Source organism: Exophiala dermatitidis (assembly GCF_000230625.1).
Source record: "Exophiala dermatitidis NIH/UT8656 unplaced genomic scaffold supercont1.6, whole genome shotgun sequence".
NCBI classification, from domain to species: Eukaryota; Fungi; Ascomycota; class Eurotiomycetes; order Chaetothyriales; family Herpotrichiellaceae; genus Exophiala; species Exophiala dermatitidis.
Genome location: NW_008751651.1, coordinates 1,963,792 through 1,990,070, shown reverse-complemented (window position 1 = coordinate 1,990,070; position 26,279 = coordinate 1,963,792). Strand labels below are relative to the sequence as shown.

Below are 26,279 nucleotides of genomic sequence, written 5' to 3'. Positions count from 1 at the left end.
CTGGAGATTCCACCACGCGTCTTCGTCACCAGTTGATCGGCCTATCCGTAATCAGCTGCGAATCATCCCAGTCTCCTTTCTTTGCTGTTGGTTGGTTGGATAGCTGAGAATCGAGCCCCTCCTCCGAAGCCTGTTGTTGTGAAGACGGAATGGGGTTCTGGGCCTGCTCACCACCGTTGTCCCAATTATCGTTATTGTTGCTGCTATCGACGTTTTCCACCATTTCCACGTCTCCATCTCCTCGTCCTTCCTGAGCAGAGGGTGGAAGGGCGCTCATCTGGGTGAGGTTGCGTGCTGGTACCGGGGGAGGCTGATCAGGTGCCGGAAAGACGATGTCTCGCTTAACCGTTTCGGCCAGCTCGTCGATCCGGTCGGCCTGGATGTAAACCAGGAGGTACGGGTTGGGTGGAGGCCCCCAGTTGTCTTGGGTTGGTTTGCCGAAGATCTCATTCCGGTTCTCCACCACTGTCACTCGGTCGTCGTTGTATTTCCGCCAAACCTCTTTTTTGTGGTCGTAGATGTATACCCAATAATGACCTCCGCCGGCACCGCCGCGGTGAAAGAATGCCGCATGTAACCGGTAGGGATGCTTACGCATATCGACGAATGCTTCTTTGACTTGCTGAGACAGCTGGTCTATTCGAGATCGGAGGTCTACGTCACATAGTCAGCAGGGCGAGTCTCACGGAAATGGGGGAAAGGCTGGCTGGTCCAGACGTGCCTTCTAGTTCGGAGCGGGCATTTTCAGCCAGGATACCCAGCTTGGCAACGGTGTCTGGGTTAACGTCGACATCTTCAGATACGGGATCTTTGAATAATTCTGCCAAATATTCCAGAGTAAGCTTGGCGTCCTTCAGTAGCCCTGGGAGGTCTTTGGATTGGCCCTGTAAATCCTGCATTAGCTGTTGAGAATGCGTAGAAGAGGGCGGTTTGCTTACATGTTTCTCCTCCAGGACGTCCCTTCGTGCACACAAGGCTGCAAGCTCTTTTTTGATTTCCCAAGTCTGTTGGCGTCTTTGCAGGAGCTCGGAATCATTGGCGCTCTCCAAATATCGATCCATGTATACTGTCTCCGGGACTTCAACGTGATGATTGAGCTTTTCTTGGCGCTTTGCCTGTTGGTTCCACGCAACTCTGTCAAGAGCAATGTTCAACACCGGAGGCAGACGCGCAATGGAAGTGTAGGACTGAGTGCCATCTTGAGCATCCTGGAGATCGTATTCATTGTCGATAGCGGCATAGACGTCCTGAGGTTGATGATAAACCCTTGTGATTATGTTGAGGAATGACACCGGTTGTGGCGATTCTTTTTCAGGTCGTGAGTGGATGATTGCCTTGCCGAAAAAGAGATCATGCACTTCGTCTTCTTGCTCGCCGGATTTGTCAGAGCCAGTGGGACGCATCGCACAGGATAGTTGAATGATGCAATGGTTCATGACTTCGGTAACATCTTGTTGGCGGGCGTATTCTTCGAGAGTAGAAGTGCTGGTCTGCATTGGTCTTCTTGGAGGGACTGGAGGCGGTTTGTCTGGAGGAGGCTGATATTTGACCGGCTCTGCTTTGGCCACACCTTGATCGGAGTCAGGGGCAGTGGCATTCGCTCCAGCTTGGACATTCAGTCTGGACGGCGATGCCGGGGCAAGAGGCTCCGATGTCGATGAAGCACCTTGGCTAGAAGTGGTGGCTTTCGCCTCCGGGGCTTGATTCTCTTTGTCATCCGATATCGAGAGCTTCGTGGGGACAATAGCGGCATCAGACATGACATTGTTACTGTCTGCCCGGGACACAAGCGTCGCTTCACTGGAGTTGTCATCCATGGCTATATCCGCAGTCTCGTCTTGGCCTGTCTCCTCTACATTTGCCTGGTTCTCGTTCGAAAGATCGACGTTGCCGATCGGGTCACTGAGGTCATCGGTCTGGAAAGGGGTTTGCACTATTGCACCGCTCCCAAAGTCATTTTTCTCGTACTCAGCCAAGGTCAGAGGCCCAAGAGTATATCGTGAATCAAGATCACCTAAACTCGGTCGGTCCGACGACTTTAGAGTTGATCTGCGTCGCATCTTTTCCTTGACGCTTTCAGTCTCAAGTGTTAGACGCGCAAGCTCTTGATCTGGTCTGATTGACGACTGTGGTGTCTCGATCATGCCACGAAAGAGTGAGGCGAGGCTTGCCACAACTGCAACAGTTAGAAGCAGGATCATTGCCAATGTATCAACACTCACATTTCTGGGCCGTCTGAACCTCTTTGACGCTGACTTTCCGCTGCCCAACCCGTTTATGCTCCATGCTCTTCTCATCTAGTGGCATCTTATAATCATCGAAGTTGAGCACGATGTGTCGTAGCTGAATCATCGTGAACAGGAACTGCAACAGACTGTTCAGATAGCAGGTGTTTCCGATATTTTCGAGTCCCACTGGCTCCTCCAGAGTGCCCTCGGGAACTTGAGGGGCCCTGCGCTGTAGATGGTCTAAAAGGACAGAACTCCCTCGTCCATTTGCAATGGCAGCGAGTGCTTTATTGTAGAAATCGATGCTGCCTGGGTTCTCCTCAATGGCCATATTGTACTGTAGCATGATCATCTCATCATCGATTTCGCGATTTGAAATTTGCAGAGCTTGGTAGCCTTCAGCTGGATCCATGGCTTCCTGATTCGTGAAGCCTGACTCGATCCAACTGGAGAGCAAGCGACTTTGGCGGTGTTGTGCAATCAAGCTGATTGCTTTGATGGCTTGGTCCTCTAAGCTTTTGTTGTCGTTTGTCTGAAAAGATTGTCAGTGTTGGTACTTTGAGGTCGAAAAGACAGTGCTCACCTTTACAGTAAACAGAGCCTGGATATGTTCATCCTCAGTCGTAGGGTCGGCGTCGAGAAAGGCAAGGGCTTGTTCGTAAGTCTCAAGAACTTCAGAATGGTTGTTAGCAGGTGAGACAAAGAAGACTTGGACTGACTAGCTCACCATTCTGCGCAATATCGACGATCGTCTTGCTATTCCGGTGGGTGCCAATGATCCTGAGGTACTCCCGCAACTCATGCTCGTGACTTGGAGAATCTGCCATCATGGCGGTGAAGGCACCAATGATATCGTTATCGGTGACTTTACCATCCCAGTCGGGCCCAGTGAAATGGAAGGCTTTATAGGCCTTGTCCAGTGTCTCAGCGTCAAAACGGCCTTTTGATGTTTCCAACACCACCTCAGTCTCTAAAAGCTCACTCGTTCGGTGTTGCGCAATGTGTTGGAGATGGGTTAGGTATATTGGCCCATTGTGAGAGTCTGTTTCGACCTGCCAGTGATATGCCTTCGCGACCAACTGGTCGGAAAGGTCCATCGGACAGCCAAGGGCCGTAAAAGGTCTATATCGAGTCAGCCAGTCCTTACACACGATAGCAGAGTCCGCCTCACGCTGTTCTCATCTCAGGTTTGAACTTGGTATTTCTGCTGGGTGGGTCCGCGTCATCTGCGGTTGTCAGAAACGTTCTCTGGTTGAATGTGGTCCACTCACAATCTTGACAACCGAGAAGACGAGAAAGCTCAAGCTCGGCAGATTCTGGAGGTGCGGTATCCTGCAACTGGCTCCTGTCCTCATCTGGCTGTGAAAATATAAGGGTCACCAGTTCGTGTTCGGCATTGTCAAGCCAGATGTTGATGGCACTCTGCAGCGGCTGGCTATCGTCCAGATCCGGCTCTGGCACCCTCCAAGAGTCGCCTGGCTACAAGTACGATCAGAATGAAGGTGACATAGACGCAGGACATCCGCTTACCACAAGACGAAACCCTAATCGCTCCAGAACGTCTTTGCAGGCGTTGCCATCCGGGCCAAAGCGGACAGCAAACCTACGATTCGCAATATTGATCGCTCGATATTTTGGATCCTCTTTTGCTTTCCACGAGTTCTTCAGGTAGGCTCGAAGGTCGGATAATACATCGACAGGAACCGGATACTTCATTCCTTCAGTGCTTCCCCCTCTCGTTCGGAATGCATCTTCAGTCCTCTGTCTGAGCAGATCCGGGTCAACCAGTGTGAGCACATCACTAGGCCGGAGGACGGGCGGACTCAGTCGCACCGTAACGGTCGCCGAGCAGGTCTTGGAAGAGCATTTGTAAGTGTAAATTTCATCTTGTGAGTTTGGATATTGACGCCTCCACGCATTCCTCTCCAGAGGCTCTTGAAACTCCGACCTGACGAGATGATGTAACGGATGATGCTCATTCGGACAAGGTGCATCCTCAAACCGGATGGTGTAATCGACCTTCACATGGACATGCAGACGGCATACTTGACAGAATGCGGCTACCGTCCATATCGTCTCTGGCCCAGGCCTCTCATCCAGCACAGGAGGTCTCGATTGCCTTGGTTTCAAAGCGAAGTTATGTCTGCAACTCTGAAGAGATACCAAATCTCCAAGGTATCTTGCCTGGGACAGCCGCAGGGGAGAGTCAGCTAATAGGTTTGGGGCATCCGGCTGAATCTGCCATGGTTCGCATAGTGTGAGATCTTCAAGAAGTGCCGGAGCAGTACGACCTGTTGCGGAACAATTACTATCACACATTCTCTTCCAAGAATCCCCAATTCCTGGTGTATACGCACCGGCTCCTTTGATCGGCGCAATGAAGGACCGGATGTTGCCTTGCACGCCGGCCATGCAAGACGAGGTAGGGTTACGTGCCGTCTCCACGGAGGGTAGAGGCGGCGCGAAAGGGATACCGCAAGGTATTCAGGAGGTCGGTTTATGGTCTAGGATCATGCGAACGGCGGAGATGGCATCGACGACTCTACTGAAAGTGATTTGGGACGAACGGACGAAGCAAAAGATCTGTGGTGTCTCAGGCTATGACGGAGGCAGCCTACTTTCTGACGAAACTGAGTGAGGTCGCTCGGTGATGAGGATATGCCTGCACAGTCAAAGCATCTCTGAAAACAAGAAAACACGGAAGTCTCTACATCGATTGAAGCTCTCCGGGGGACTGCAGGTTCAAGGTAGCAAAGATGGTGATCTGCCAGTCTCCGAGATGCATATGCTCTCCTGCCCTTTTGATTTGTTCCCTTTGCGGGCGCGTAAGGCTCCGTAGTAGTAGTGCCAGCAGACCCCAGCAGCAGCACCATGCAGGCCGCCGCAGGCTTATGTAATGGTTGTGATTAGATTAGATGCTAGGGGCCGGGAATTGTTCAAGGCTGAACCCTTCTTTATTATTGTAGGACTGGGAACATGCCCCCTGAACTGACAGTGGTCAAGTACTACTGTACAGTATTCCTGGACTGGTCCAGGCAGGAGCACATTCCCTTCACATGAGCAGCACTGTGATCCTGCATCTTCTTGCCTTCCCGCTTGTGGAACTTCAAATACACAGCAACCTCACAGCATTGTGTTCTCCTTTCATGTCTACAGATATAGAGGCAAGATACTAATTCAAGCATTGGACCGCGCACCAAGCCCAGCCATGTCAATCTGCAGCAGGAATCCGCCTGTTCCGACCAGCCTCGCTTAGCCGAGCCACCGGCACGAGCCTCTTCTCTTGACCTCCTCTGTGGTTGACCCCTGAATTGAGTTGCTGTCAAGACTCTCGCTGGAGCCTTTTCGCCTAGGCAGCACAAAGCTACCTTGTGTCGGCGTACCGTTATCCATGACCAAGCGCGATGATCTTTTCGGAGTTCGTCAAGCTAGACGGGGCCAGAGTGACAGAGAAGGTCATTGGAGTAGGTGGAACTGGCCTGGTGATTCAGCGAGGGCAATATGCCGTGAAGATACCTCGACTGTCCAGGGACTTCGACGTCAACGGAGTGGTCTTGCTTGACGAAAGTCTGCCGCCCAGCGAAGGCGATTACGACATAGGGGCTATGCTTGTTAGCTCGTTGGAACGTGAAAAGAATATTTACAGAAGGCTAGGCTCTCACTCAGGGATTGTCCGCTGTTCCAACTTGTCGTCTTCGACCGACAGTTCAATCCAGTTGGATTTCATGAAAAATGGTGACCTCAAAAATTACTTATTGCATCTCGAGGCAAGACCTGCACGGGAAGTGCAACTGTTTTGGTTTACACAAATGGCACGAACTCTTGCACATATTCATCATCGACGCGTTATTGTCGCCGATATTAGGTTGCAAAATTTCCTACTCGACGACCAGTTAGCCATAAAGTTCGTGGACTTTGGAGAATCGACGTTGATGCCTCTGGACTGGGACCTGAACGGCCCCGATGAGGATGGTTACTCAATTCAGACAGACCTTGAACAACTTGGGTCTGTTATGTATGAGGTTGTGACGGGGCAAAGTGGTAAGCTCGATGTTATGCTAGGGACAGCAGGTGCCGGTCAATCAGCGTCTGAGCCTCGACAAGGCAGTCGTCCTTCAACAGGCAATATATGGCTGGGTTGTATCATCGATAAGTGCTGGAGTCATGGGTTTAGCTTGGCAGATGATCTTGCGGCAGGACTAGAGAGACAGCTCATTTGCAAAACCTGAGTGCACAGTGGTTGCAGTTGAGGATGGGACGCAACTTCGAAGTTGAGGGCCCCTGATGACGCACAAGATGTTATCACAAGCTATCTCGGTGACTTTGCGGGTCGCAGCCGGTTCGGTGAGTTGAAAACTGCATGGAAGTTGCCCCCTCCGCACTATGTCGCTGTTACTGGGAGCATTGAGTGATTGCTGAACTTCAGAACTTGGGTGGTTACATTACAAGGCACACCCCTTAACAAGGCATGTCCCTTGTTCTCCACCAGATCACCATGTTGGCTACGTGGCGCCCCAAATGGATGTCCATGTTGGAATCATGCAGTGAAATGGCAAAACCAGAGACTTACAGTTGCAAGTCCTTCCATGCGTCTTCCCTACGCTGGTTAGAGCACAAAGGTCTCTCATGCCACGAAGAAGTAGTGCCAACCGCGGCATGGACCGGGGTGGGGGATAACAAGAGGACAATGTTGAGCTTTTCAGCAGTAGCACAGACCGGAATAGGACTACTTCGTTCTTAGGATAGCAAGGAGAGGTGCTTCACAAGAAGACTTTTGAAGCTGCATTGAGACAGCAGTATTTGAGGTCGAGCAGCTTGTTATCCAGCACTGGCTGCCGTTAAAGTGGCAGTGTCTATTGATCCCTTTATAGTACTAAGTACTACACTATTGCACAATGTGCTGCTGCTTTAGCCGCCAAGGAAATCCCGCCCGTCGCTCACTGCACTGCACTGTACGGCGGAGCTACCAATGCGGTGCCGTGTAAAGCAAGCACTTCAAGTTGCTGAACTACAGTCCTACAATTCATCCGCGTCCGAGTCTGTCTCAACTCCGTATTAACCTCCCACGAACTCCCTCGACGCCTTCATTTCCCCGACAAATCCAGCGTCTCACTGTCCAGCTGCTGATGAGGTGATCCGGACAGCATTGGTGTGCAGCCTTGACTAGCCGCAGCCATGGCGGACATATTTGACTCGAAACCAACCTACAATTCCGAAGAACCTGTCTATCAGCCCAAAGATGCACTCGCAACGTCGTTGCGCGGAGCGACTCTGGCGGGTGCAGCAGGTCTGTTCCTGGCCTCCGTCCAAAATACCATGGCGAAGGGCGACGTCGGAATTTTAAGTGTCTTCACACGATTTGGGACCACAGTAGGATTGTTCAGTACGTTGGGAACATACTAGTTGCAAAAGAATCGCATAGGCTGATATCCTACAGCGGCCGTGGGTGGTACATTTGCATTCACCACCACCGCATGTGCCAATCTGCGGGAAAAGAACGACCCCTGGAACCACGGAATTGGAGGTGCAATTGCTGGCGCTCTCCCCGGTCTTGCAAGTATGTGGAATGTCTACCCGACAAAGGCGACTTACTAAACCTTTGCAGAGAGATCAATGCCGGCGACGCTTGGAGGCAGCTTCGCCCTGGGTGCATCCATGGCCGTAGCCAGCTACACAGGCCGCTCTGTGTTCGAGTCAGCTTCAGACGAACCCCAACTCGATCGTATCGGGTACAAAGAGGAGGCGAAGACGCGATACAGAAGACCAATCAATGAAACTATCAACGAGCTTGGAGAAGGAAGAGGTAATATGATGACTGCCTAATGTCTATTGATCGGATCTAATTGTGGTACCAGGCATTTACGGACCAGGATACGAAGAGAGACGGAAACAAAGAATTAAAGAGAAATACGGAATCGACATACAGCAGCCATATTATATGGGAGCGTCGAGTCCGCCAGCTGAATGATGCTCCACCGCAGAGCTACTACAACAGCGCTGCAATTTGGGAGGATATCCGGGTTCATGGGCCTGCATAGAAATGACCCTCATATTGCATCCTGACTGATTGTTCTTCCATTCGCCCTGGGAAACACGGATGAGATGTTTCCCACCGGAAAGCAGCCCAAGTACTCAGTTCATGTGAGCGGAAGCTGCGGAACCGTTTCCCCGTGAGTCAGATGGATGTATGTACCTTACTGCTCAAATGCTACAAATCCCATGCAACAAAACTCTCGCGGCGTCTGGCAACTGTTCTTACTTAGTCCAAACTTTTGCAACCAAGCTTCTTGGGTTCCAATTCCGCTTCTGATCTCGTCTAATACAACACCTCCGCTTGAAGCGACCAAGCAATATTGTGGTGAGCGGAGATGTCAGTGGTTGGAAGCCAGAGCAACTTCTGTCGAATGCTGTAGAAGTTTTCCAATGGACCGGGAAACCGAGAGCTCGGCAGCTTCCGCTTGGGCTATCATCCACAAGCGCACCGCCATGCCTACTGTACCTAGGTAGATGATGTAGCAAGAAGCGCCACAATAATAAGGAGTACATTGTATCCTATTAGTAGATATAGGGAAGCCAGCTATCCAGGTATCCATTTCTCCAGGTGATTTTTCTGGTTCTCCTGCACGTCATGACGACTGAGGTTTATGCCAGGTGTTTTATTCACAATCTGGGGAATGCCTGTTGAGCCGATACCTCATTCAACACGGACCAGGAATACGGCAACTTAGACCAAAGAGAATTGGTCGTGCAATTTGTAGTAGCAAACGAGTTCAGAACTTCCTGTGTCCCATGTTGTATACCTTATGCAGCGAGACTAGATCTGCTCTACGCATGACCGCTCTGGTCGCCGATGAGCTACTATGGACGATGGGCCGACGGGCTGGGTTTGATGATCAGTGGGGGACGCGGGCGCTTAGGATGGTGATAGTGGTTACTTTCTTACGTATATATATTGGATGCGAACGGAATAGGAATACTTGGAGGCTGGGAATACCCAGAAGATACTGACGATGATAGCTAAACTGGAGCCAAACTCGGGCGTTGTAGGTACCTACATTTGTAGTAGTAGCAGGCATTGATTGGGACATGAGAGCGGAGGCGGGTGCTCAGGTTTACCTTCCAAGGTTTGGAGGCTCAGGTCTTCGCTGATCTCATGCTGTACAACTACAGGTGCCCAGCACCATCCACAAGTTTGAAGGTTCTAGAGGCATCGGCCCTTCAAGTTTGGTGCTTGAACGGAAGCGTCGGCTGCTAAGTACTGCTGGCTCTGGAGTTGAAACAGCTGCTCGTAGCACCTCATTAATGGTGTATACAACATTGTACACTGCTCATCAGAAGCATTCAACAGCCTCAGGGCTGGACAAGAGGGCAGCGTCTTCGTTCCTGGGCCAACGGCTAATTTCGCAGTCTGACAAATAATTCGGCAGGCCTTGGTGTCTGTCGCACTTGATTGTGGTGACTGCTCAGTATTTGTGTCCCCGGCGGGTGTCAGACTGCGCTCCTTTGACGACCTGCAAGGGAGAGAGACTCGGAGGGTCACTCCACCACTGCACAAGCACAACTTGAAGCATACAAGTTCACAGCACTTTGGTTGTCAAAAAGGTCACTGTCAAGGTCAACTAGTAGATTGTTCTGGGTTGGTGGCCCGCCCGTCTCTCCACCAGCATCTCTCTTCCGGCTCGTTGATTTGGCCGTGATTCAGCCGTGCTGGTTGCGCTGCACGACAGTGGGCGACGGCGGCACAACTAGAGAACTAGTCGAGCTGGACAGCTCAACCAGGTCGCCGCCCGCTCCGAGTCTGGAGACGGCGCCCACAGTGCGTCCACTCTGCTCTCGACGTCAACCACTGCCAGTCCCTCAAGTCCAACCCAATCCATCTCGAGCTCCAGATCTGCTTCGCGGCCGCTTCTTGGAACCGACGTCATCCATTTTCCCGCCCGCCAGATCTGCTGTTCCCTGTCGCAACTCATTTAACGCTGTACACTATCGATGCACCTCAGCTGAAAGGTGCCCATCTTCCGAGTCTCTTTGCTCGTTCCATCATCACAGAGCTATCCCGCCGGTCATCGTGCCATCACCGCTAACATTGCAACTCTACGTCTACGGTCCTCGCAGCTGCTCTCTATGTCGAGACCATGTCTGCAGCATAGGTGCTTAGCTGTCAAGCCACGATAAGGTCCTCCTCTACGACTCTTAACGAGCTCTTTTTCACAACTACCACGCCATTTCGGCTCTCCTCACAATGTCACGACCCATCACTCCTGTTTCGCCAGTCCACAGCGCCATGCTCGGCCACCAGCAGGAACCGTCGCTGCATTCTGCGCGTCCTTTGAGCGCGCAGCCATCATCCCGCCCGGTTTCCTACGTCGGCTCACACCCGCCCGATACCGCATCGCACCTGGAACAGCCCCACGGTGTCCAGCAGGATCCGTCGCTGCTGTCCAATGCCGGGGAATATCACCAGGAGGCGCCTGTTGGTCATGAAGAAGCTCCAGATCTCACGAGGACTGAATCCCATATATCCGGATCTCAAACGCTGCTTCCCTCACGCGGTGGGACCTTGAAGAAGAAGGCTTCCATGCATCGGAGTGCAAGCCTAAAGAGGTCGCCCAGCAAAAGAAGCAGCTATGCCGGCTCAGTGCGTAGTCTGAAGCTGGGCGAGAAAGAAAAATACGGGGAAACCGAGGAATACAACAGTGTCTTCTATTGCCCTGTGCCCACCTCGGGGAACCCCACAGAGCTCCTCGCAGCACGTTTTCAAGGTAAGCATGGTTCTCGTCAGTAGGTTGCGCGGTGCTGACAACATCATATAGCATGGCGCAAAGTATTGAAAGATCTGATCAATTACTTCCGGGACTTGCACAAGATGTATGAGGTTCGGGCCAAGTCCCTTTCCTCAAGTGCCAATGTCATAAACAACACGACCATGCCCTCCAACTTCCTCTCTTCGGGGGGAATCGGTGATGCACTCCACATCCTGCAGGATTTCCACAAGCAAGCTCTTCTGGACTCCAACAAGGCTCGGGATCTGGAGAACGAAGTCATTATCCAGTTAACCGGACTCCGCAGCGACCTGCAGCAAAAGATAAAGGAAATCAAGAGCTTGTCTGGCGATTTCAAGAATTCAGTAGACAAGGAACAAGAAGCCACCCGGAAAGCTGTACGCCAACTTCAGGAAGCCCTGGGCATGGTCGACCACGACGCAGCAGCCACCACTGGAAAGAATGATCCTTTTCTCGTCAAGCTGGCTGTCGATAGGCAAGTAGAGAGGCAGATCGACGAAGAAAACTATTTGCATCGAGTAAGTTTGTTTCCATGTCCTCCTCGAGACATATGGGACTAACCTGTTTTAGGCATACTTGAACCTTGAGGCATCAGGCCGCGAACTTGAGTCAATTGTGGTTGGAGAGATTCAGAAAGCGTACAATGTGGTGGCTGGGATCCTCCGCCGCGAGGCCGACACTGCCTACGATACAGCCGACAAGCTCAAGGAGGGACCTATTGCCATGCCTAAGGATCATGAGTGGGAAGAGTTCACTACCAACAGCAGCCAGATGGTTGATCCTAGGAATCCAATCCGCCAAGTTTCCCACATTGTATATCCCGGCAAAGATCATCCTGCAGCTGTGGAGGTAAGGAGCGGGATGCTTGAGCGGAAGAGTAAATATCTCAAGAACTATACCCCTGGCTGGTAAGTCGTCCTTTATTCCATTTGATATTATGCACCAATCGTTATTGACTGGCGTCTCCAGGTACGTTCTATCTCCGACACATTTGCACGAATTTAAGTCGGCCGACCGAATCGCCTATCAATCTCCGGTTATGTCTTTGTATCTTCCGGAGCAGAAACTAGGCTCTCACTCCGAGCCCGGTTCTTCGTCACACAAATTCATGCTCAAAGGCCGGCAAACTGGCTCTATGCATCGTGGACACTCTTGGGTATTCCGAGCCGAGTCCCATGACACCATGATGGCCTGGTACAACGACATCAAGGAGCTTACCGAAAGGAAAGGAGAAGAGCGAAACGATTTCGTGCGGCGCCAACATGCTAGGTCACTCTCGGGCAACAGTCTCAAACCCGCAAGCATCATTAGTTCAGAAGGCGGAATGGAGGAAGATGAGGCCGACCGTGTGGCCTTTTCGGGGGAACAATCTGTTCGAGGAAACTCGGTCGCTGAAGGTGGCTATGCCGGAGCTGGTGGGTTAGGTGTTGAGGGCGTGCATGATCTCGAGGACACCAGATCTGAAGCCGGATGGCGTCCTCCCCAACGACCAGCACCAGGTGGGCGATTTCCATCTGATGTCAACGTACAGCGTGGCTTACAAGCACCGCTGTCCCCCTCTAGTGGAGAGAGTTCTGACCAAGAGCGCGATGTCATAGCAGCAGCAGGTGCTCTACCTGGCAGCGGTGTGCCCTTTGCACACACTGCAGAGGCACACACCGAGTTACAGGCCCCTCAACCCCGTTCTCGACCTGCTAGCATGGCGAGCAATGTTCATTCAGCTAACCAACGCCCCTCCGACCACGGAGAATATGCTTCCACTCATCGCCAGTACACTCCTGGCACCCAGGATTATGCTCACGTCCAGCATCACCATACTGCTGTGCAGCATGGAAACGTTTCTACTCCTCAACAGCAGGAGTACCCGGCAGTTCAACACCCAAACATCTTTCCTGTACAGCCTGTGTCGTCACCCCCCGAGACAGGAAGCCAATACGGTGAATGGATGGCGCCAATAGGGGCTGGAGCAGCAGGCGCGGCGGTAGGGGCTGGGGCTATGCACCACCACCAGCAGCAGCAGCAGCAGCAGCAGCAAGGCTCGGCCCAGCCCACAGCACGTCAGCCAGACGCTGAAACGGCTATCCCGGATTATGGCCAGTCGTCAGCGCCCATCCCTGCCGCGACCGCTGCTCCCATCGATACACCTACTGCACCACGCGCAATGAGCGACAGCACTACGGCGCGTAGTTCAGCCGCTGCCAACACGACCTCTTCGGGCACAGAGACCGGCACACTGTCTACTGCCCCTACGAGCACGGGGTATCCAGCTGACAGCATGTTCGACGCCAACGGCGTTTACATTGGGCCCCGAAACACGACGGCACCACCGACAGAATATGTGGTGAAGCATCCCGATCGAAACAAGAGTTACACGACTGTCAGCGACTTGCACGTACCAGGGGAGTTTCCCCCAACGCCGGGTCTGGCGGAAGAGAGCAAGTTGTATCAAGAGGTCATCAAAACAGACGAATAGATGACGTCTATGTCCACGCCGGCCCATACGCTGTGGGTGCTCGCAGATACTTAACCGTATGGGTCGGTGCCCGATTTAGTGGGAACAACGAGCCATATTATCATTGGATCGATGATCTCACTGACATCTGGCCACCATCTGCGATGTTCATTATCTGGATACTGAAGGGTGGAGTTTATTGTTTTTGCGAGGTGGAAGGTCTTGCTTTTGTGATACCAGGATCATCACGGTCGTTTATGGTTGTGTTTTTGTTTTGTTCAGTCAGGGCACCCGGCACCAGCCGCACGGTCCCATCCCGGGCAATACCTACGACCTACTAGGACTGCGGGTGGCATTGATGGTGCTGACCAGTCTATTGGCTGTTCGGTCATGGTGCTTTCTACCTCAGATAGGTATATCCAGGGCACAGATCTGGGCGCAAAGCTGTAATCATTATTATTGGAAATCATCGAGTTGATTCTTTAGTTTCCCAAATATCGTACTGTAGTATCCAAGTAGTAGCAGATACCGTACCTAGGGTACTAACTACTATGGTAGTAGGTATAGTAGTACAAAAGACAATGTCAGATGTAAAACTGATTCGTACAGAAAGCATGCTTGGCTTGGCTTGCTTGCTTGATGCTTTGTTTTGGCTTAACCGTCCCTATCAAAAATGCTCAAGGTTTCCAACTCCCGCTGGACGATGCGCTCAAACTCGTCCCGGTCCATGCCCGCACTCCGGGCCAGCCGATACATGGATTTCAGACTGGTGCTGATGTGCTGCCGGATCCCGATCTCCGAGGCCGTGTATCGTTCCGCATGCTCTTCGAGACGCGCGACCGTCTCGGATCCTCGTGACGACGGCGACGAAGGCACCGGGTGGCTGACGGGGATTTCTTTTTCACCACTGGCAGGCGGAGCGGCGTCAAGACCCTCATGTTCATCAGAGCTGCCTTGGTCCTGGTATGGTGGAGGATCGCCGTCCAGAGGCGGAGACGGAGGCGGGAGGGGGTCAGTGCTTGTGTGGCCGTTTAGACCATGGGAGAGAAATTGCTGTAAGTGTAATGTGTTTCCGGTCAAGGTGGACGATGTGGTATCTGCAGGATCTTTCGAATTGTCGATCTCCATTTCTTCGTCGGGGTCATGGTTATCCAAGGCGGGTTGAACGTCGCCATAGCGGGCGTAGTAGTCGTCGTCGTTGCTGTGACGGGGCGGCTCGACGGATGCCTTTCGAGCGGGCGTCCGGCCTGGAGTCTTGTCGTACATAGCCCAATAGTCATCGTCTTCGTCATTGTCGTTGTCGTTGTTGTCTGTGCCATGTGGCATGGGCGGACTGAGCAGGGTTCTCTGATGATGGTTAAAGGTGGCGGCGGCGCGGGCATTGGCAGCATCGGCTTCTTGTAGGGCTTCGGTGACCAGCCTCTCGCGCGCCGAGTCGTTGGCTTCTCCTATTGACGTTGACCATGAAGAAGACTCGATATTGTTATGCAGTTGTGAGTTATCAGCGGGTAACAGTTCGGCTAGTTTCCACAGAGACGAGGAAGGGGCTCCGGCTCCGTTGTTCTGTTTCTGTCCGCTTTCAGGACACCATAGGTATACTGCGGTGAATGGCCAATCGGCCAGCGGGATCCGTGCTTGAAGCGTCTCGTCGTCGAATCTTCTGTATGTTATCCGCCCTGAGAGCTCTCCGACTTCAATCTCGCCGGACGACGGGTGCGGCTCGAATTCTGTCTCTTCGATCTTGCTCTTCAGAACCTCGCCTTGCTCTGCGTTCCAGCATAATAGCCCTGCCCAGTTCTCGCGGTTTCCGAGGGATGTGTGGACGTCTAGTCTCTGGCGGAGGATCGGAGATAAAAGGTCCAAGAGCGCTGGTGGAGGTCGTGTCGAAGCATACGATGTAGGTAGACAGGCGAGTAAGGGTGGTAGTAAGGTATGTGGATCGGGAGGAGGGATCAGCTCGACCATTTTGAGAGGGATATCTTAGTAGGTGAGGACAGCAAATAGATCGGGAAACTCGAAGTTGGAGGAGGACGGCTGATGAGTCGGCTTGACAATACAGTTCACTGCGCACGGGCGACGAGCATGTGGTGCGAGTGAGGGCAGGATGGGAAGGTCAGTTCTGTGTGAGGATCAGTTGAAGTCGCGCTGGGTGTGAAGCGAATGCATCCGAGGATGATGAGGTGGAAGTGTTTCCTGATTATACGGTAAGTAGATGGTGGGTCGGGGGTAGGGTCAGAAGATGGAGACGGGGGAAGTGTTCATTCCATATTCATATTTGGGGGAGCATGTGAAGAGAAGACTGAAATATGGTTGGATAGAGTCGATCAAGTGTTGCCTGTGGGTTTCGAGTTGTTCTCAACTTGAACAGGTCAGTACTAGTCGTTCCGTCGGTTGTGAGATTGCGCTCTTCGCAGGAATCCCGAGATCCGCGAGGTATCAGAACATAACATCAGCGCACCGCATCGCCGGACATTGTTTGGAGTCGCTGACCCTGAAAACCGAGAAACGTGAGTCGTGAGATGCATTTGTTTCCATTCGCCCGGCCGAGATTCTCCCAGCCACGTGACTGGCAGCCAGTCCTCGGGCACGTGAGCAGCCTCGTCTCGTCTGGGTTACATAATGCAAGGCTCCAGTTTGGCCGCGGAATCAGCACCGGCATCGTGTGGTAGAGAAAGTCGGCCCTCACAGGCCTGGGGTTCCATTGGAATTCTTGTTTCAACATTTCTACATGAGGATATGGAAGATTCAAGTGTGATTCACACGTAACATATATTTTGTTTACTACATTCCAACCTCTGCAAGCCTTATCATGTTGTAAGGAAGCCAGTCCACTCTGATGGGCAAGCGGGTGGAAAAGGTTGGAAATAACGACATCGAGGCTGAATAATGCCCCGCACACTCCGATTCGCCATTCCAACCGTATGGTACATTTTATCCGCGGTGACTCTTCAATTGCCGGTTCCGCCACAAAATTAATCTCTTACTCGCGCTGCATTGAAATTCAAGTTTGCAGCTGGAAGCTGACGGGTCAACATTGGCGGAACGATGAGGGCGCGGTAGATTGAAAAAAAGAATTGACACCGCCCCAGCGGTCTATATATCAAGAGGTTTGCTTTGCCAGCATACACCAAGCGGGCTCAAAAAGTCCGCTCCAACACCCAGCATGGCGGGGAGCACACAATCAGACGAAAGCCATGACACGGCTTTATCTATACGAGTCAGCCACAGTCCCGATCGACCGGCTACCATACAGAAGCAAGACGAGGCCGAAGCGCGGCTCCGGCGCAAAGTTGATCTTCGCTTGTGTACGATCGCGGGTGTTCTCTGCAGCTTGAACCTGCTCGACAGCGGCATCATCTCGTCTGCATCGGTAACCAGCATGCTGTCGGATCTAGATCTCAGTGGGGACAGGTACTCGGTCTCCATATTCATCTTCACCGTGGCCTCGGTGTGCTTCCAACTTCCCGCGACTATTTTATTGCGGCTAGTCGGCCCCAGGATATTCTTCTCGACAATCACCTGTGCGTTCGGCTTGATCACCATGTGCACCGCAGCCATCACCAGTTGGAGAGAGATGATCGCATTGAGGGTCCTGCTCGGCATCTCAATGGCTGGCATATATCCCGGCCTCACCTACCTGATCTCAACATGGTACACCCGCAAAGAGCAGCAACTACGTTTCGCTTTACTACAGTCCGGCGAGGTCATAATACTTGCCACGGGTTCAATCGTCAACTACGGACTCAATCATCTCGATCACCGACATGGCTTGAGAGGCTGGCAATATATGTATCTTGTCCAGGGATCCATTACAGTGATCATTGGGATCGTCACTTATTTCTGGATGGTCGATTTCCCCGACCGCTGCGAGAACTCTATTTGGTTCTTGACCGAAGACGAGAAGACCCTGGCCCTGGCACGAATCAATGATGACCGTCGAGATGCCGGAAAGCCGGAGCCATTCAGCCTCTCCGCAATCTTTGTTCACTTCCTCGACCCAAAGCTGTACGTTTTCAGTGTACTATTCTTCCTTCTGAACCTCGTCTCGACTGCCTTGTCATATTTTCTGCCAATTATACTGCAGAGCGGAATGGGATTCAGCACCAATGAAGCGATATTGCTCTCTTCTCCACCTTACTACTACGCCGTCATTCCGGTCCTATTATCATCCCTTATCGGGGACAATTACCGAATTCGCGCACCAATCATCATCTTCAACTGTGTCACTCTGATTGTTGGTTTCTGCATGCTGGGATTTCCTAGCCAAGTCACTGTTAGATACATTGGCACCTTTTTGGCCACCGGTGCCTACGTCTCAAATTGGGCGGCGCTCAATGCTTACCAGGCCAACAATGTGGTAGGGCAATGGAAGCGTGCGACCGTTGCAGCCGCCATCTCGGCCTGCAACGGCCTCGGCGGCATCGCTGGCAGCTATATCGTTCGTCAGCCAGAAGCGCCGAGGTATTTGACGGCCATCTGGGTGAGCATTGGGAGCCACCTCCTGATGATAGGCCTTGTTACCGCATGTACAGTATGGTTTTGGGTTTTGAATCACAGGGCAAAAAGGGGCGACTTTGTCATAGAAGGGGTACCAAGCTTTCGGTATACCTATTGATGATGAGAAAAGTATAGTTTTCAGATAGATCAATGTCGATACGGAGAGTAAGAACAAGTTGTTATGGGACCATTGCTTTCCAAGCATCAAAGACCATACCGTCCCCACTGAGTTCCCCAAGGGGTGGTCCGCCGCAACAAAATCTCGCTCGGTCTCCCGAGGGACGACCACGAGGCTGAGGCATACACCCTCAAGAGGAGGATACCGTAGTACACCCGGTCACATCGACGTAGGGTGTCAACGGCTTGCCCCCAAAATGTGATGTAGAATCTTAGCCAAGGGCCAATCATCCCCAGGCGTCAATCCTCACCCAGTCGCGCCAGGCCATCTCGGGTTCCGGTCCGGTGTCTTGTATACTTACAACCCAGGAGGCCTCCGTCCCAACGTCGTCAACACAGCGGTTGCCGGGGCATGTCCCCCAACACGCCTCAAATTATTCCCATATATATTAAGGTCGCCGAATTACTTCCATAATCCAGCAATACCGAGTCCTCCTCCCCGAAATGGCTGCAGTGGTGCAGTGGTAAAGCAAGAGACAACACCGGGTGGTTACGCAAAAGCGTTTAGAAAGAGTCTCAATCAAAAGGTGGAATCGTACAATCAACAATCGGAAAAACCCATTCATGGGTTTCACTCCCTACAACCTCCTCTTCAGGAGTTTGTAGGCAAAGTTTTTTGCTCGTTCGCAGGTTCGAACCATGGTGTGGGCGGAGTGGTTGGAAACGTGGTGTTTTTGGTTCATGCTTACACTCACCTCATCAGCGACATCTCAGCTTGAAAACTAAGCAACCACCAACAAAAGGTCAAGTACCTCATAGCTTGTATTAGCATTTATCAATGCAAAGAGCCGTAAATGCTGCATATCGCCCGCCCTGCGTGGCGCCCAGAGGTTCACACGGGCCTCAAATCGTCGACTGTCGCCTACCCCTTTCCATCCATTTGCCTTTACCTCTGTGACCCAGCCCCAAATCATCGACTCTTCTCAATCCGCTTCAATGCATTTGTGTTTGCCTCCGCATTTCCTCCTTCGAGATGTGCCTGCACTATCTCCGGTCAAAAGTCTCTGCATAATCCCGCTGTTATTGTTGATGCCATGTCTGTCGAACAGTCTCCATTGATGATGTTCAAGCTTGCTCCATATGGTGCAATGACCGAATCTCGGCCAGTAACCGGGCGACATACCTTGTTCTACCTTTCCTTCCTATAATCAAGCTGCATATAAGGTATTGGCAAAGCCTCAAGAAAAAGGGCTCAGAATCGACCGTTATGTTCCTGCTACCACCCGCATGGCTGCTGTTCATATCCCTTTTGTTGTTTCACCCAGATGTCTTTTGTTTATTGACGCCAGGCCCCGAAACGACAACCTGCCCTCAGGCGTCGGCATGGATGCCTGAGATCATTACAATCACGCACAGTGCGCCCATGGATATCCTGGAATGTGGGATGAGATCAAACCCCCCATACCTTTCTCCAGTGAATGTGATGTGATAACGAGGCTACCCCCGAGTCACTCTCACTGACTCGAGCTTTGGTAAACGACTCAGCAAAATGGTCATGTGACTCGCCGTGGTGGCGTCGAACGCTGACAGATTCTTACCTCATCACTCGTGACGGAAGATGTTCCGTGGGGCTCGTGGGCAGCTCAAGTTCCACTTCTTCTTGTCCCTGGATTATTCATTTTCTGCTAAGCAGCCTCCACCAAGATCCAACTGCGCTCCGACCGGCCATTTTGGTTCTGGAATCATGAGAGAAACCAATCGACAACAAGGCTTCATAAGCCACCTACCCCCCCGTCTGCTCTGGTCTACCAGACTCGTAATGCTGAATACTGACCATCTTGACCTTGGTACTTACCTTAACCACTTCTAGCGTCTTCGACGATCACAACTGTCTTTGAACAAGGTATAAGTACTCTGAACATCATACTTGCGACCGCTACCCTCCTTTTCATTATCACCTTCGCAATAGTATAGGCAAACAACCTGGCTTCTACAAAGAACATAACTCAAACAGCCGCCCCTATCTTCAAAAACATCATCAACAGCACAACACGAGCAAGACCGACGACAGCAGCAACATCTTTCCCAACCTTTCGTTCCACCTCGACGACCACAAAACCATCCACAATCATGCCGCCGCAACCACGAGCGATCAAACAATCCTTCCTCGCGCGCGAGCAATCCGAAGGCGCGGGCGCCCGAGTACGGCGATCCGTCGGGACGCCGAAACTGCGCAACTTCACACCATTCCTCATGCTAGATCACTTCAGCGTGCCTCCGACCGCCGGGTTTCCCGACCACCCCCACCGCGGACAAGAAACCATCACATACCTACTAAAAGGCGGAGTTGACCACGAAGACTTTGCAGGCAATGCAGGAAGTTTGAAACCTGGTGACCTTCAATTCATGACGGCCGGCAAGGGAATCATGCACGCCGAAATGCCCGTACAGGGGGAACCAGAAACAAGCGGGCTCCAACTCTGGGTGGACCTACCTGAGCCCCTGAAGAACTGCGAGCCGCGGTACCGCGACCTGCGGGGCGACGAGATCCCCGTGGCGCAGACCGACGACGGCAAAGTCACGGTCAAAGTCATTTCGGGCCGCAGCCTGGGAGTCGAATCACTCAAGGATCTCGCATACACTCCTGTCTGGTTGCTCGATGTGACTATCCGCCCTGGCGGCTCGCTGACACAGGAGCTTCCGCTCGGCTGGAACGCTTTCGCATATACCCTGGAGGGAGTGGTCAACTTTGGCGACGGCAACAAAGACGAACCTCAAGCCGTCCCGCCTTACCATAATGTCGTGTTTGAGCAGAGCGGTGATGTCGTTACCGCGTCTGTTGAAGACGGCGCCTCTGAACCCGCTCGCTTTATCTTGGTCGCTGGACAACCACTGAACCAGAATGTTGTTCAGTATGGTCCGTTCGTTACGACCAGCCAGGACGCCGTTGTTCAGGCCTTGATGGACTTTCAGACTGCGAGCAATGGGTTTGAGAGGGCAAAGGGCTGGGAGAGCGATATTGGAAAGAGAATTGGACAAGGCGTGCATTGAAAAGGAAATTGGCCTACTAGTACCACGAGTACTATGTATATATGTTATGACGAGCCCGGAGTGAGCAGAAATTTGGCCTTTTACCCTCCACAAGGGCGCGGGGGTATTGATATGGGTACTGAAGGCAGACGCCGTCTCGGTTCGTTTTTGTTCGTTTTGGACAAATAGATTCTGATATCCTAGTAGTTTAGCACTGGCGTTGGGGAAATTGAATTTAATAAACCAATGAATGCAGATCTGGGTTTTGAAGAACGGCTTAGCTTTCTCGAAATGATGAAATACCTGGTAGATATATATATACTAATACAGACTACTGGCACCTGTTGTCTGGCTTTAGGCCATCTACGAACTTGAACACCAAAGCATCCACCTAAGAGCTTTACATGTAGGATTCCTTAGTATCGTGTCTTTGCCTCAGCACACTTACACTATGGAGTAATTAGTACATACAGTATATCTAGGTACCTGCCTGCCTTACCAGGTGCATACCATTAGGTAGGCTTGTCCTTCCTGGTGCTAGTACAAGGCTTGTGGGCTCAAGGAAGTAGTCAGCAAGAAAACGAACACCATGAAACTAGATATAATGTCGCGATAATTGAGGTACCTACATGGAGGTACAGACAGGACAGGGGTTTGCAGGGGGAGACTGCGTAGGACTCCTACCCCTACTCAGAAACTAGTATTGTAGCCGTGCTGAGTATATGTACTCTGGCCGATTGCTTTTAATTTCCAGTTCCTAGGCCTCTGTCTTGTCAATCGTACTCCTCAGAATCACTCTAAGATGCCAGACCAGACCAGACCCAGGCCGGACCAGAACAGAGCATAGCGAAAGTAACCGGGTAGTAGCAAATCGGCTCAAATGAAGATCCATTCTATGTCAGCTTTTCTGGGGGCCTAACAACATGAACAAAAAATCATTCCTCATCAACACCATCCTTGCCATCAGCAAGCCCACCATCCTCGTCATCCTCGTCATCCTCAAAGGTGTTCAAAGGAACCTCATACAACCGGATAAGAGGCTTATTGGGATCCTTGACCAGAACAAACTTCTTGTCACTGTCGTCACCCTCAGACAGACCCCTGACCAAGTCGACAATGGTGCGGACAATACCCCAACCGTTGCTGAGGCCCAAGTTCATCTGAGTAGCAAACTCGCGGGGTTTGTAGCCCATGACTCCCAAAATGACATGGTTGGCTGCCGACTTAGGGTTGGCACGCGAGACGAAGCCCAACTTCATCTGGTCGGCACGGGCCAGGATGGCCTGGGTGGTCCATCGGGCGAGCTTGCACGAGTTGTTCTTCATTTCAGTCGCCACAACCGCACCACGTTGAGACTGCAGTTTGGTGCGCCAGTCCAGAGCGCCGCCTGCACCCTGGGCCTTGTGGTCGAACTCGTTGAGGGCCTTGATGACCAGGAACTGATTCTCGCCTGAGATGTTGTTCTTGGTCGCGGCGTCCAGTTCCGTCCGCACAATCAGGTGCAGAGGCTCCTCGTCGCGCTCGAGCGACAGGTCGAAGCGGCGGTACTTGTAGGCCTTGGAGGCCAATGGCTCCGTCTCCTCGCCGGGGTTGTAGAATGGGTTCGGGTGCGGGAACTCGACCTTGTTGTTGGGATCCTCGAGCACCACCTGCAGGGCAAAGTTGTGGTTGATCATGGTCGCTTCCACGGCCAGGTTGCTGGGCGTGTTGATGCTGTCGGCTTTGACGCCCGTCTGCTGTTGCGAGGGGGTGTTGGCCGAGTCTGCCTCCAACGGCGCATCGGCGGCGTTTTCGTTCACAGTCACCAGGTCAATGCTGCTGTCGGGTCGCTTGTCCAGAAAGATTTTGTTTCCTTGCTTCAAAATCACAATGTCCCAGCTGTACACGGATCGGGGTGCGCACATCAGCATCGACAAAATGTCCGACGTGGCGAAGATGGTCGCTTCGTCCTTCTCGGCCAGTTCTTGGATCACCGGGTCCGCGGAGGTGGTGACATTGTATGCGGCACGGTCAAGCGACAGCAGTTTGCGCTCCGTGTTCTTGACCGGCGGCTTGTCGTAGCTGCGGTCATAGTAGTACAAGAATCCGTAGTTGTCCAAGTCTTCTCCCTCGGTGGTTTCGAGGTTCAGCTTGTGTAGCCGGTTGAAGTCGATCTCCTCCTTCATCGACCAGTCCGGCCGGATGTTCACTGACGAATCGCGATTCCGCTGTGGCTTGTCGTAGTCGCGCCAGCCAAAGCGACGGCCCCGACCACCGCGTCCGCCTCGGTTGTCGTAATATTGACCCCCCTGTTGGCCTGTAGTCCTCCCTTGACCGACTCTTTGGAACGTCCCTCTGCCTCCACGCTGCGCGGCTCCACGTTGGCCGCGGCCACGGAAGACAGCTACACCACCTCGGCCGAATCCACGTGTCTTTATAGTTGCGCGGGTGTTGTCGACAACAGAGAAGGATGACTCGTCTTCGGCAACCTGGACGGCGAAAAGAGACGATGTGCCGGCACCGTAGATTTGTTGGTCTTGAACATGATCAAAGTCAGTTAAGAGCACAAAAAAAGTATGAACCGACACCAAGCGGCCACCTACCTCGGAAGTTTCGGCCATATTGTCTGCCGCCACGATCTCTTCCTTCTTTACCCTCTTGGGTCCAGTCCGCCATGCGGCCGAGTTTGTCACCCTTGGAAAATGGAGCGTAGGGGACGCCATCGAGAGTGGTGGTGGGCGTGATTTCGGGGCCCCATTCGTCGTTGACGCTCAACTGATTGATGGTATCGGCAAGGCTGATTCCAGGCATGATGGGCAACTGACGAGATATCGAGGATTGCTCCAGAGTTCTCGCCGGTATCTATCTTTCAATAACCTGGAAGTGGGAGGCGGGCGCCGGCGAAGGCACTTGAAGTTGCGCCGTGAGTTTTAACAGCCCGACAAACTCTTGGCGCCGATTTTTGTGCCGCCGCCGCCAAAACCCCAACTTCAACATGGATGTTGTCCGCAGTCCTACCTAGGTACTCCAAGCAACACCTGAACACCTGACCAAAATGTGCAGCATCTCACCATGGTGTACAGTGGATACATTATTGCCCAGGCTGTAATCTACTTTTCAGTCATATTCAAATTCAATCTTGTTGTTCATATCACGCTCTCATGGAATATAAAATGGTCAAATGTACCGCTCTGTTGATCATCGCTGCCCTGTTCATAGCCCGCTTTTGAACCGCCCAAAACATCCGAAATCAGTATTCAACGAAAATCATACCCCCCGGGTGTCGCCGGCACAATGTTAGGGTGTCCGCTTTCATAGGTACATATCGTCAATGTCCGCAGAATAATCTGTTCCCAGTTGATCATAAGTCTCTGGTTTCGTGGCAAAGACGCTGGAGAGAGCGTCTCGCAGTTCAAAGTCTTCCATCACAGCGCCAAACCCGTAACACCTGACTTTACTTTTTATGGCCTCGATCATGCCCAGAACATCTTCTCTTGTAAGACTGGCATAATTCCGATGTCCTTTGAGCGATTGCAGGGCCATGATGGGAGTCACCTGTCCGCTTGGGATCTCATTGCCTCGGAGCGTCTGACTGAGGTTGAGCAGATTGTTCAATATCTGGACTGTGGTGACATCGGGAACTTTGTGGTCGTACGTAGGCACCAGGCCCCCACCTTGGGCCGGAACTCGCTCGATGTGGCTCGGGGGCGGACATGATGCCATCAAAGCGTGCCCGGAGAATAGTGCTTCTTCTTCGTCGTCGGGGGAGTCAAATGACCTCCGGACAAGGTATTCTTCATGATCGCGACATGTATGCTCGAGTCTGTGGCTGGTCAGTCTTTCAAACTCTTTCCTACGACCATGACACCCTACCGTAAAATGAAGTCGATCCCCAATTGGGGATCCCGCTCGAAGATTCCTATCCCAGGTCGAGGCATATCCGCCACTGCTCCTGGCTCCTTCTTGATGAAGACCATTTCTTGTATATCCGGCCCCTGAGGCGAATGACTATGGTGGGTGGTCCCAGGAGAGTGTCCTGAGACGCTGACAGGGCCGCCGTTGATGTATGTTTGGGGAGAATAGCCCGTCGCCGTGGATGGCGGACCTGACATGACCGGTTGGTATCCCATGGGTCGACCTCCCATCGAGGTTGGACTGAGATTGCTCGCGGATGGCGGGCTTAATGACGGCTCTTCCCGTTTGGGCCTCATTGCTATCACAGCCTTGCGATTCTCGAGCTCGTTCTCAAATGCTATCCCGCGGCTGGCTAGTATTTCTCGGAGGGCGATGATTTCTCGTTGTTGGTCTTCGATGATCAACTTCTGCTGCTGGATGGTGGCGTGTCGTGCATTTTGTTCATGGAGATACGTTTCTCTTAAACGTGAAAGTTCCAACTCGAGCGCCTTGATGTAATTTTCCTTTCTTTCTCGATGTGTTCTGCATATCATCACAGTCGGATCAGTCAACGCCCTAGTAAAGATGGGACGGTCATCCACCTTTGAGCTTGTCGATTCAATTCTTGCCTCCTAGTTTGGGCCGGTTTGCTATCAGGTTTGGGGCCTCGTCGCTTTGCAGGTTGTCCATCTGGTGTCGTTGAGCCAGCTGAAGAGTGGTCATTGGGGAGATGGTCGCATACCTCGAGTCATCTTCTTCTGCATGCCACCAAAGCTTTTCAAGAAACCCATGTTCATCATAGGTGAGCCCCTTGTCTCACCATTTCCGTTACCTAGAAGGCGAGGAAATACCGGTCAGTCACCAAGGCTGAAGGTGCAGCTTGCGGCAGGCAGGTGGGCATTGTTCAAATCTGCGCTTGATCGTAGCGATAACCCCAGGCCGTGGTTACTCCTCGTCTTTAGCAGAATAGGGCCTCCCAACGAAGATGGAACAAATTCCATGTAGGCCAGTCAAGGCACGGAGTATAACTGAGGAGTACTCACGATAAGTGGCACCAGTGGGATATTCTTGTCCTGCCCATGATGGATCCATGTCGGAGGGTGTCGCGCCGGAGAGGATGTCACTGGGTTGATCTCAAGATTGTGAGCCCAAATCGCGCGCAAAGGTCCGTAATGTCGACACCCTCTGTAATTGACCCGATCAAGCCCAGTCGGCTATGCGAATGTACACTTTTGGCACAAAGATAGCGCAACCTTCCTTTGAAATATGGGTCGATTGGCAGACCAAAATCGGCAAGAC

General features: G+C 52.3%; 9 protein-coding genes across 9 annotated transcripts; 5 read left to right on the top strand and 4 right to left on the bottom strand.

The window, feature by feature from the left end:
- Window positions 1–25: 25 nt before the first annotated feature.
- HMPREF1120_07551 (ubiquitin thiolesterase) lies at window positions 26–4,640 on the bottom strand (the record flags this gene model as incomplete). Its single annotated transcript, XM_009161776.1, has 7 exons — window positions 26–631; window positions 687–2,176; window positions 2,223–2,760; window positions 2,812–2,900; window positions 2,956–3,350; window positions 3,472–3,707; window positions 3,759–4,640. 7 exons carry the CDS (start codon window positions 4,638–4,640, stop codon window positions 26–28), a joined length of 4,236 nt encoding a protein of 1,411 aa, XP_009160024.1.
- A 571-nt stretch (window positions 4,641–5,211) lies between these two features.
- HMPREF1120_07550 (uncharacterized protein) lies at window positions 5,212–7,109 on the top strand. Its single transcript, XM_009161775.1, has one exon. The coding sequence runs from the start codon at window positions 5,633–5,635 to the stop codon at window positions 6,455–6,457; it is 825 nt and encodes a 274-aa protein (XP_009160023.1). The 5' UTR covers window positions 5,212–5,632; the 3' UTR covers window positions 6,458–7,109.
- A 26-nt stretch (window positions 7,110–7,135) lies between these two features.
- HMPREF1120_07549 (uncharacterized protein) lies at window positions 7,136–8,827 on the top strand. Its single transcript, XM_009161774.1, has 4 exons — window positions 7,136–7,611; window positions 7,666–7,785; window positions 7,834–8,031; window positions 8,084–8,827. The coding sequence occupies exons 1-4, from the start codon at window positions 7,404–7,406 to the stop codon at window positions 8,194–8,196; spliced, it is 639 nt and encodes a 212-aa protein (XP_009160022.1). The 5' UTR covers window positions 7,136–7,403; the 3' UTR covers window positions 8,197–8,827.
- Window positions 8,828–9,389: 562 nt separating this feature from the next.
- Window positions 9,390–14,067, top strand: HMPREF1120_07548 (uncharacterized protein). The gene is made up of 4 exons (XM_009161773.1): window positions 9,390–10,990; window positions 11,042–11,529; window positions 11,582–11,919; window positions 11,981–14,067. The coding sequence occupies exons 1-4, from the start codon at window positions 10,471–10,473 to the stop codon at window positions 13,482–13,484; spliced, it is 2,850 nt and encodes a 949-aa protein (XP_009160021.1). The 5' UTR covers window positions 9,390–10,470; the 3' UTR covers window positions 13,485–14,067.
- A 50-nt stretch (window positions 14,068–14,117) lies between these two features.
- HMPREF1120_07547 (uncharacterized protein) lies at window positions 14,118–15,428 on the bottom strand (the record flags this gene model as incomplete). The annotated part of the gene is made up of 1 exon (XM_009161772.1): window positions 14,118–15,428. One exon carries the CDS (start codon window positions 15,426–15,428, stop codon window positions 14,118–14,120), a length of 1,311 nt encoding a protein of 436 aa, XP_009160020.1.
- Window positions 15,429–16,112: 684 nt separating this feature from the next.
- HMPREF1120_07546 (retrograde regulation protein 2) lies at window positions 16,113–18,164 on the top strand. Its single transcript, XM_009161771.1, has one exon. It carries the CDS (start codon window positions 16,627–16,629, stop codon window positions 18,076–18,078), a length of 1,452 nt encoding a protein of 483 aa, XP_009160019.1. The 5' UTR covers window positions 16,113–16,626; the 3' UTR covers window positions 18,079–18,164.
- Window positions 18,165–19,736: 1,572 nt separating this feature from the next.
- HMPREF1120_07545 (uncharacterized protein) lies at window positions 19,737–21,478 on the top strand. The gene has a single exon (XM_009161770.1). It carries the CDS (start codon window positions 20,208–20,210, stop codon window positions 21,126–21,128), a length of 921 nt encoding a protein of 306 aa, XP_009160018.1. The 5' UTR covers window positions 19,737–20,207; the 3' UTR covers window positions 21,129–21,478.
- Window positions 21,479–22,042: 564 nt separating this feature from the next.
- On the bottom strand, window positions 22,043–23,897 carry HMPREF1120_07544 (translation initiation factor eIF-3 subunit 7; the record flags this gene model as incomplete). The annotated part of the gene is made up of 2 exons (XM_009161769.1): window positions 22,043–23,622; window positions 23,690–23,897. 2 exons carry the CDS (start codon window positions 23,895–23,897, stop codon window positions 22,043–22,045), a joined length of 1,788 nt encoding a protein of 595 aa, XP_009160017.1.
- A 501-nt stretch (window positions 23,898–24,398) lies between these two features.
- HMPREF1120_07543 (uncharacterized protein) lies at window positions 24,399–25,771 on the bottom strand (the record flags this gene model as incomplete). Its single annotated transcript, XM_009161768.1, has 4 exons — window positions 24,399–24,909; window positions 24,960–25,523; window positions 25,583–25,670; window positions 25,723–25,771. The coding sequence occupies 4 exons, from the start codon at window positions 25,769–25,771 to the stop codon at window positions 24,399–24,401; spliced, it is 1,212 nt and encodes a 403-aa protein (XP_009160016.1).
- Window positions 25,772–26,279: the final 508 nt, after the last annotated feature.

What these genes read in the sequence shown, in the direction of transcription:
- HMPREF1120_07548 (XM_009161773.1), top strand. Translation starts at nt 10,471, where the DNA reads ATGTCACGACCCATCACTCCTGTTTCGCCAGTCCACAGCGCCATGCTC. An exon ending in CCTCGCAGCACGTTTTCAAG is followed by an intron (nt 10,991 to 11,041) that starts GTAAGCATGGTT and finishes AACATCATATAG; the next exon opens with CATGGCGCAAAGTATTGAAA. An exon ending in AAGAACTATACCCCTGGCTG is followed by an intron (nt 11,920 to 11,980) that starts GTAAGTCGTCCT and finishes TGGCGTCTCCAG; the next exon opens with GTACGTTCTATCTCCGACAC.
- HMPREF1120_07546 (XM_009161771.1), top strand. Translation starts at nt 16,627, where the DNA reads ATGGCGGGGAGCACACAATCAGACGAAAGCCATGACACGGCTTTATCT.
- HMPREF1120_07549 (XM_009161774.1), top strand. Translation starts at nt 7,404, where the DNA reads ATGGCGGACATATTTGACTCGAAACCAACCTACAATTCCGAAGAACCT. An exon ending in CGCTCTCCCCGGTCTTGCAA is followed by an intron (nt 7,786 to 7,833) that starts GTATGTGGAATG and finishes AAACCTTTGCAG; the next exon opens with AGAGATCAATGCCGGCGACG. An exon ending in CGAGCTTGGAGAAGGAAGAG is followed by an intron (nt 8,032 to 8,083) that starts GTAATATGATGA and finishes TTGTGGTACCAG; the next exon opens with GCATTTACGGACCAGGATAC.
- HMPREF1120_07545 (XM_009161770.1), top strand. Translation starts at nt 20,208, where the DNA reads ATGCCGCCGCAACCACGAGCGATCAAACAATCCTTCCTCGCGCGCGAG.
- HMPREF1120_07550 (XM_009161775.1), top strand. Translation starts at nt 5,633, where the DNA reads ATGATCTTTTCGGAGTTCGTCAAGCTAGACGGGGCCAGAGTGACAGAG.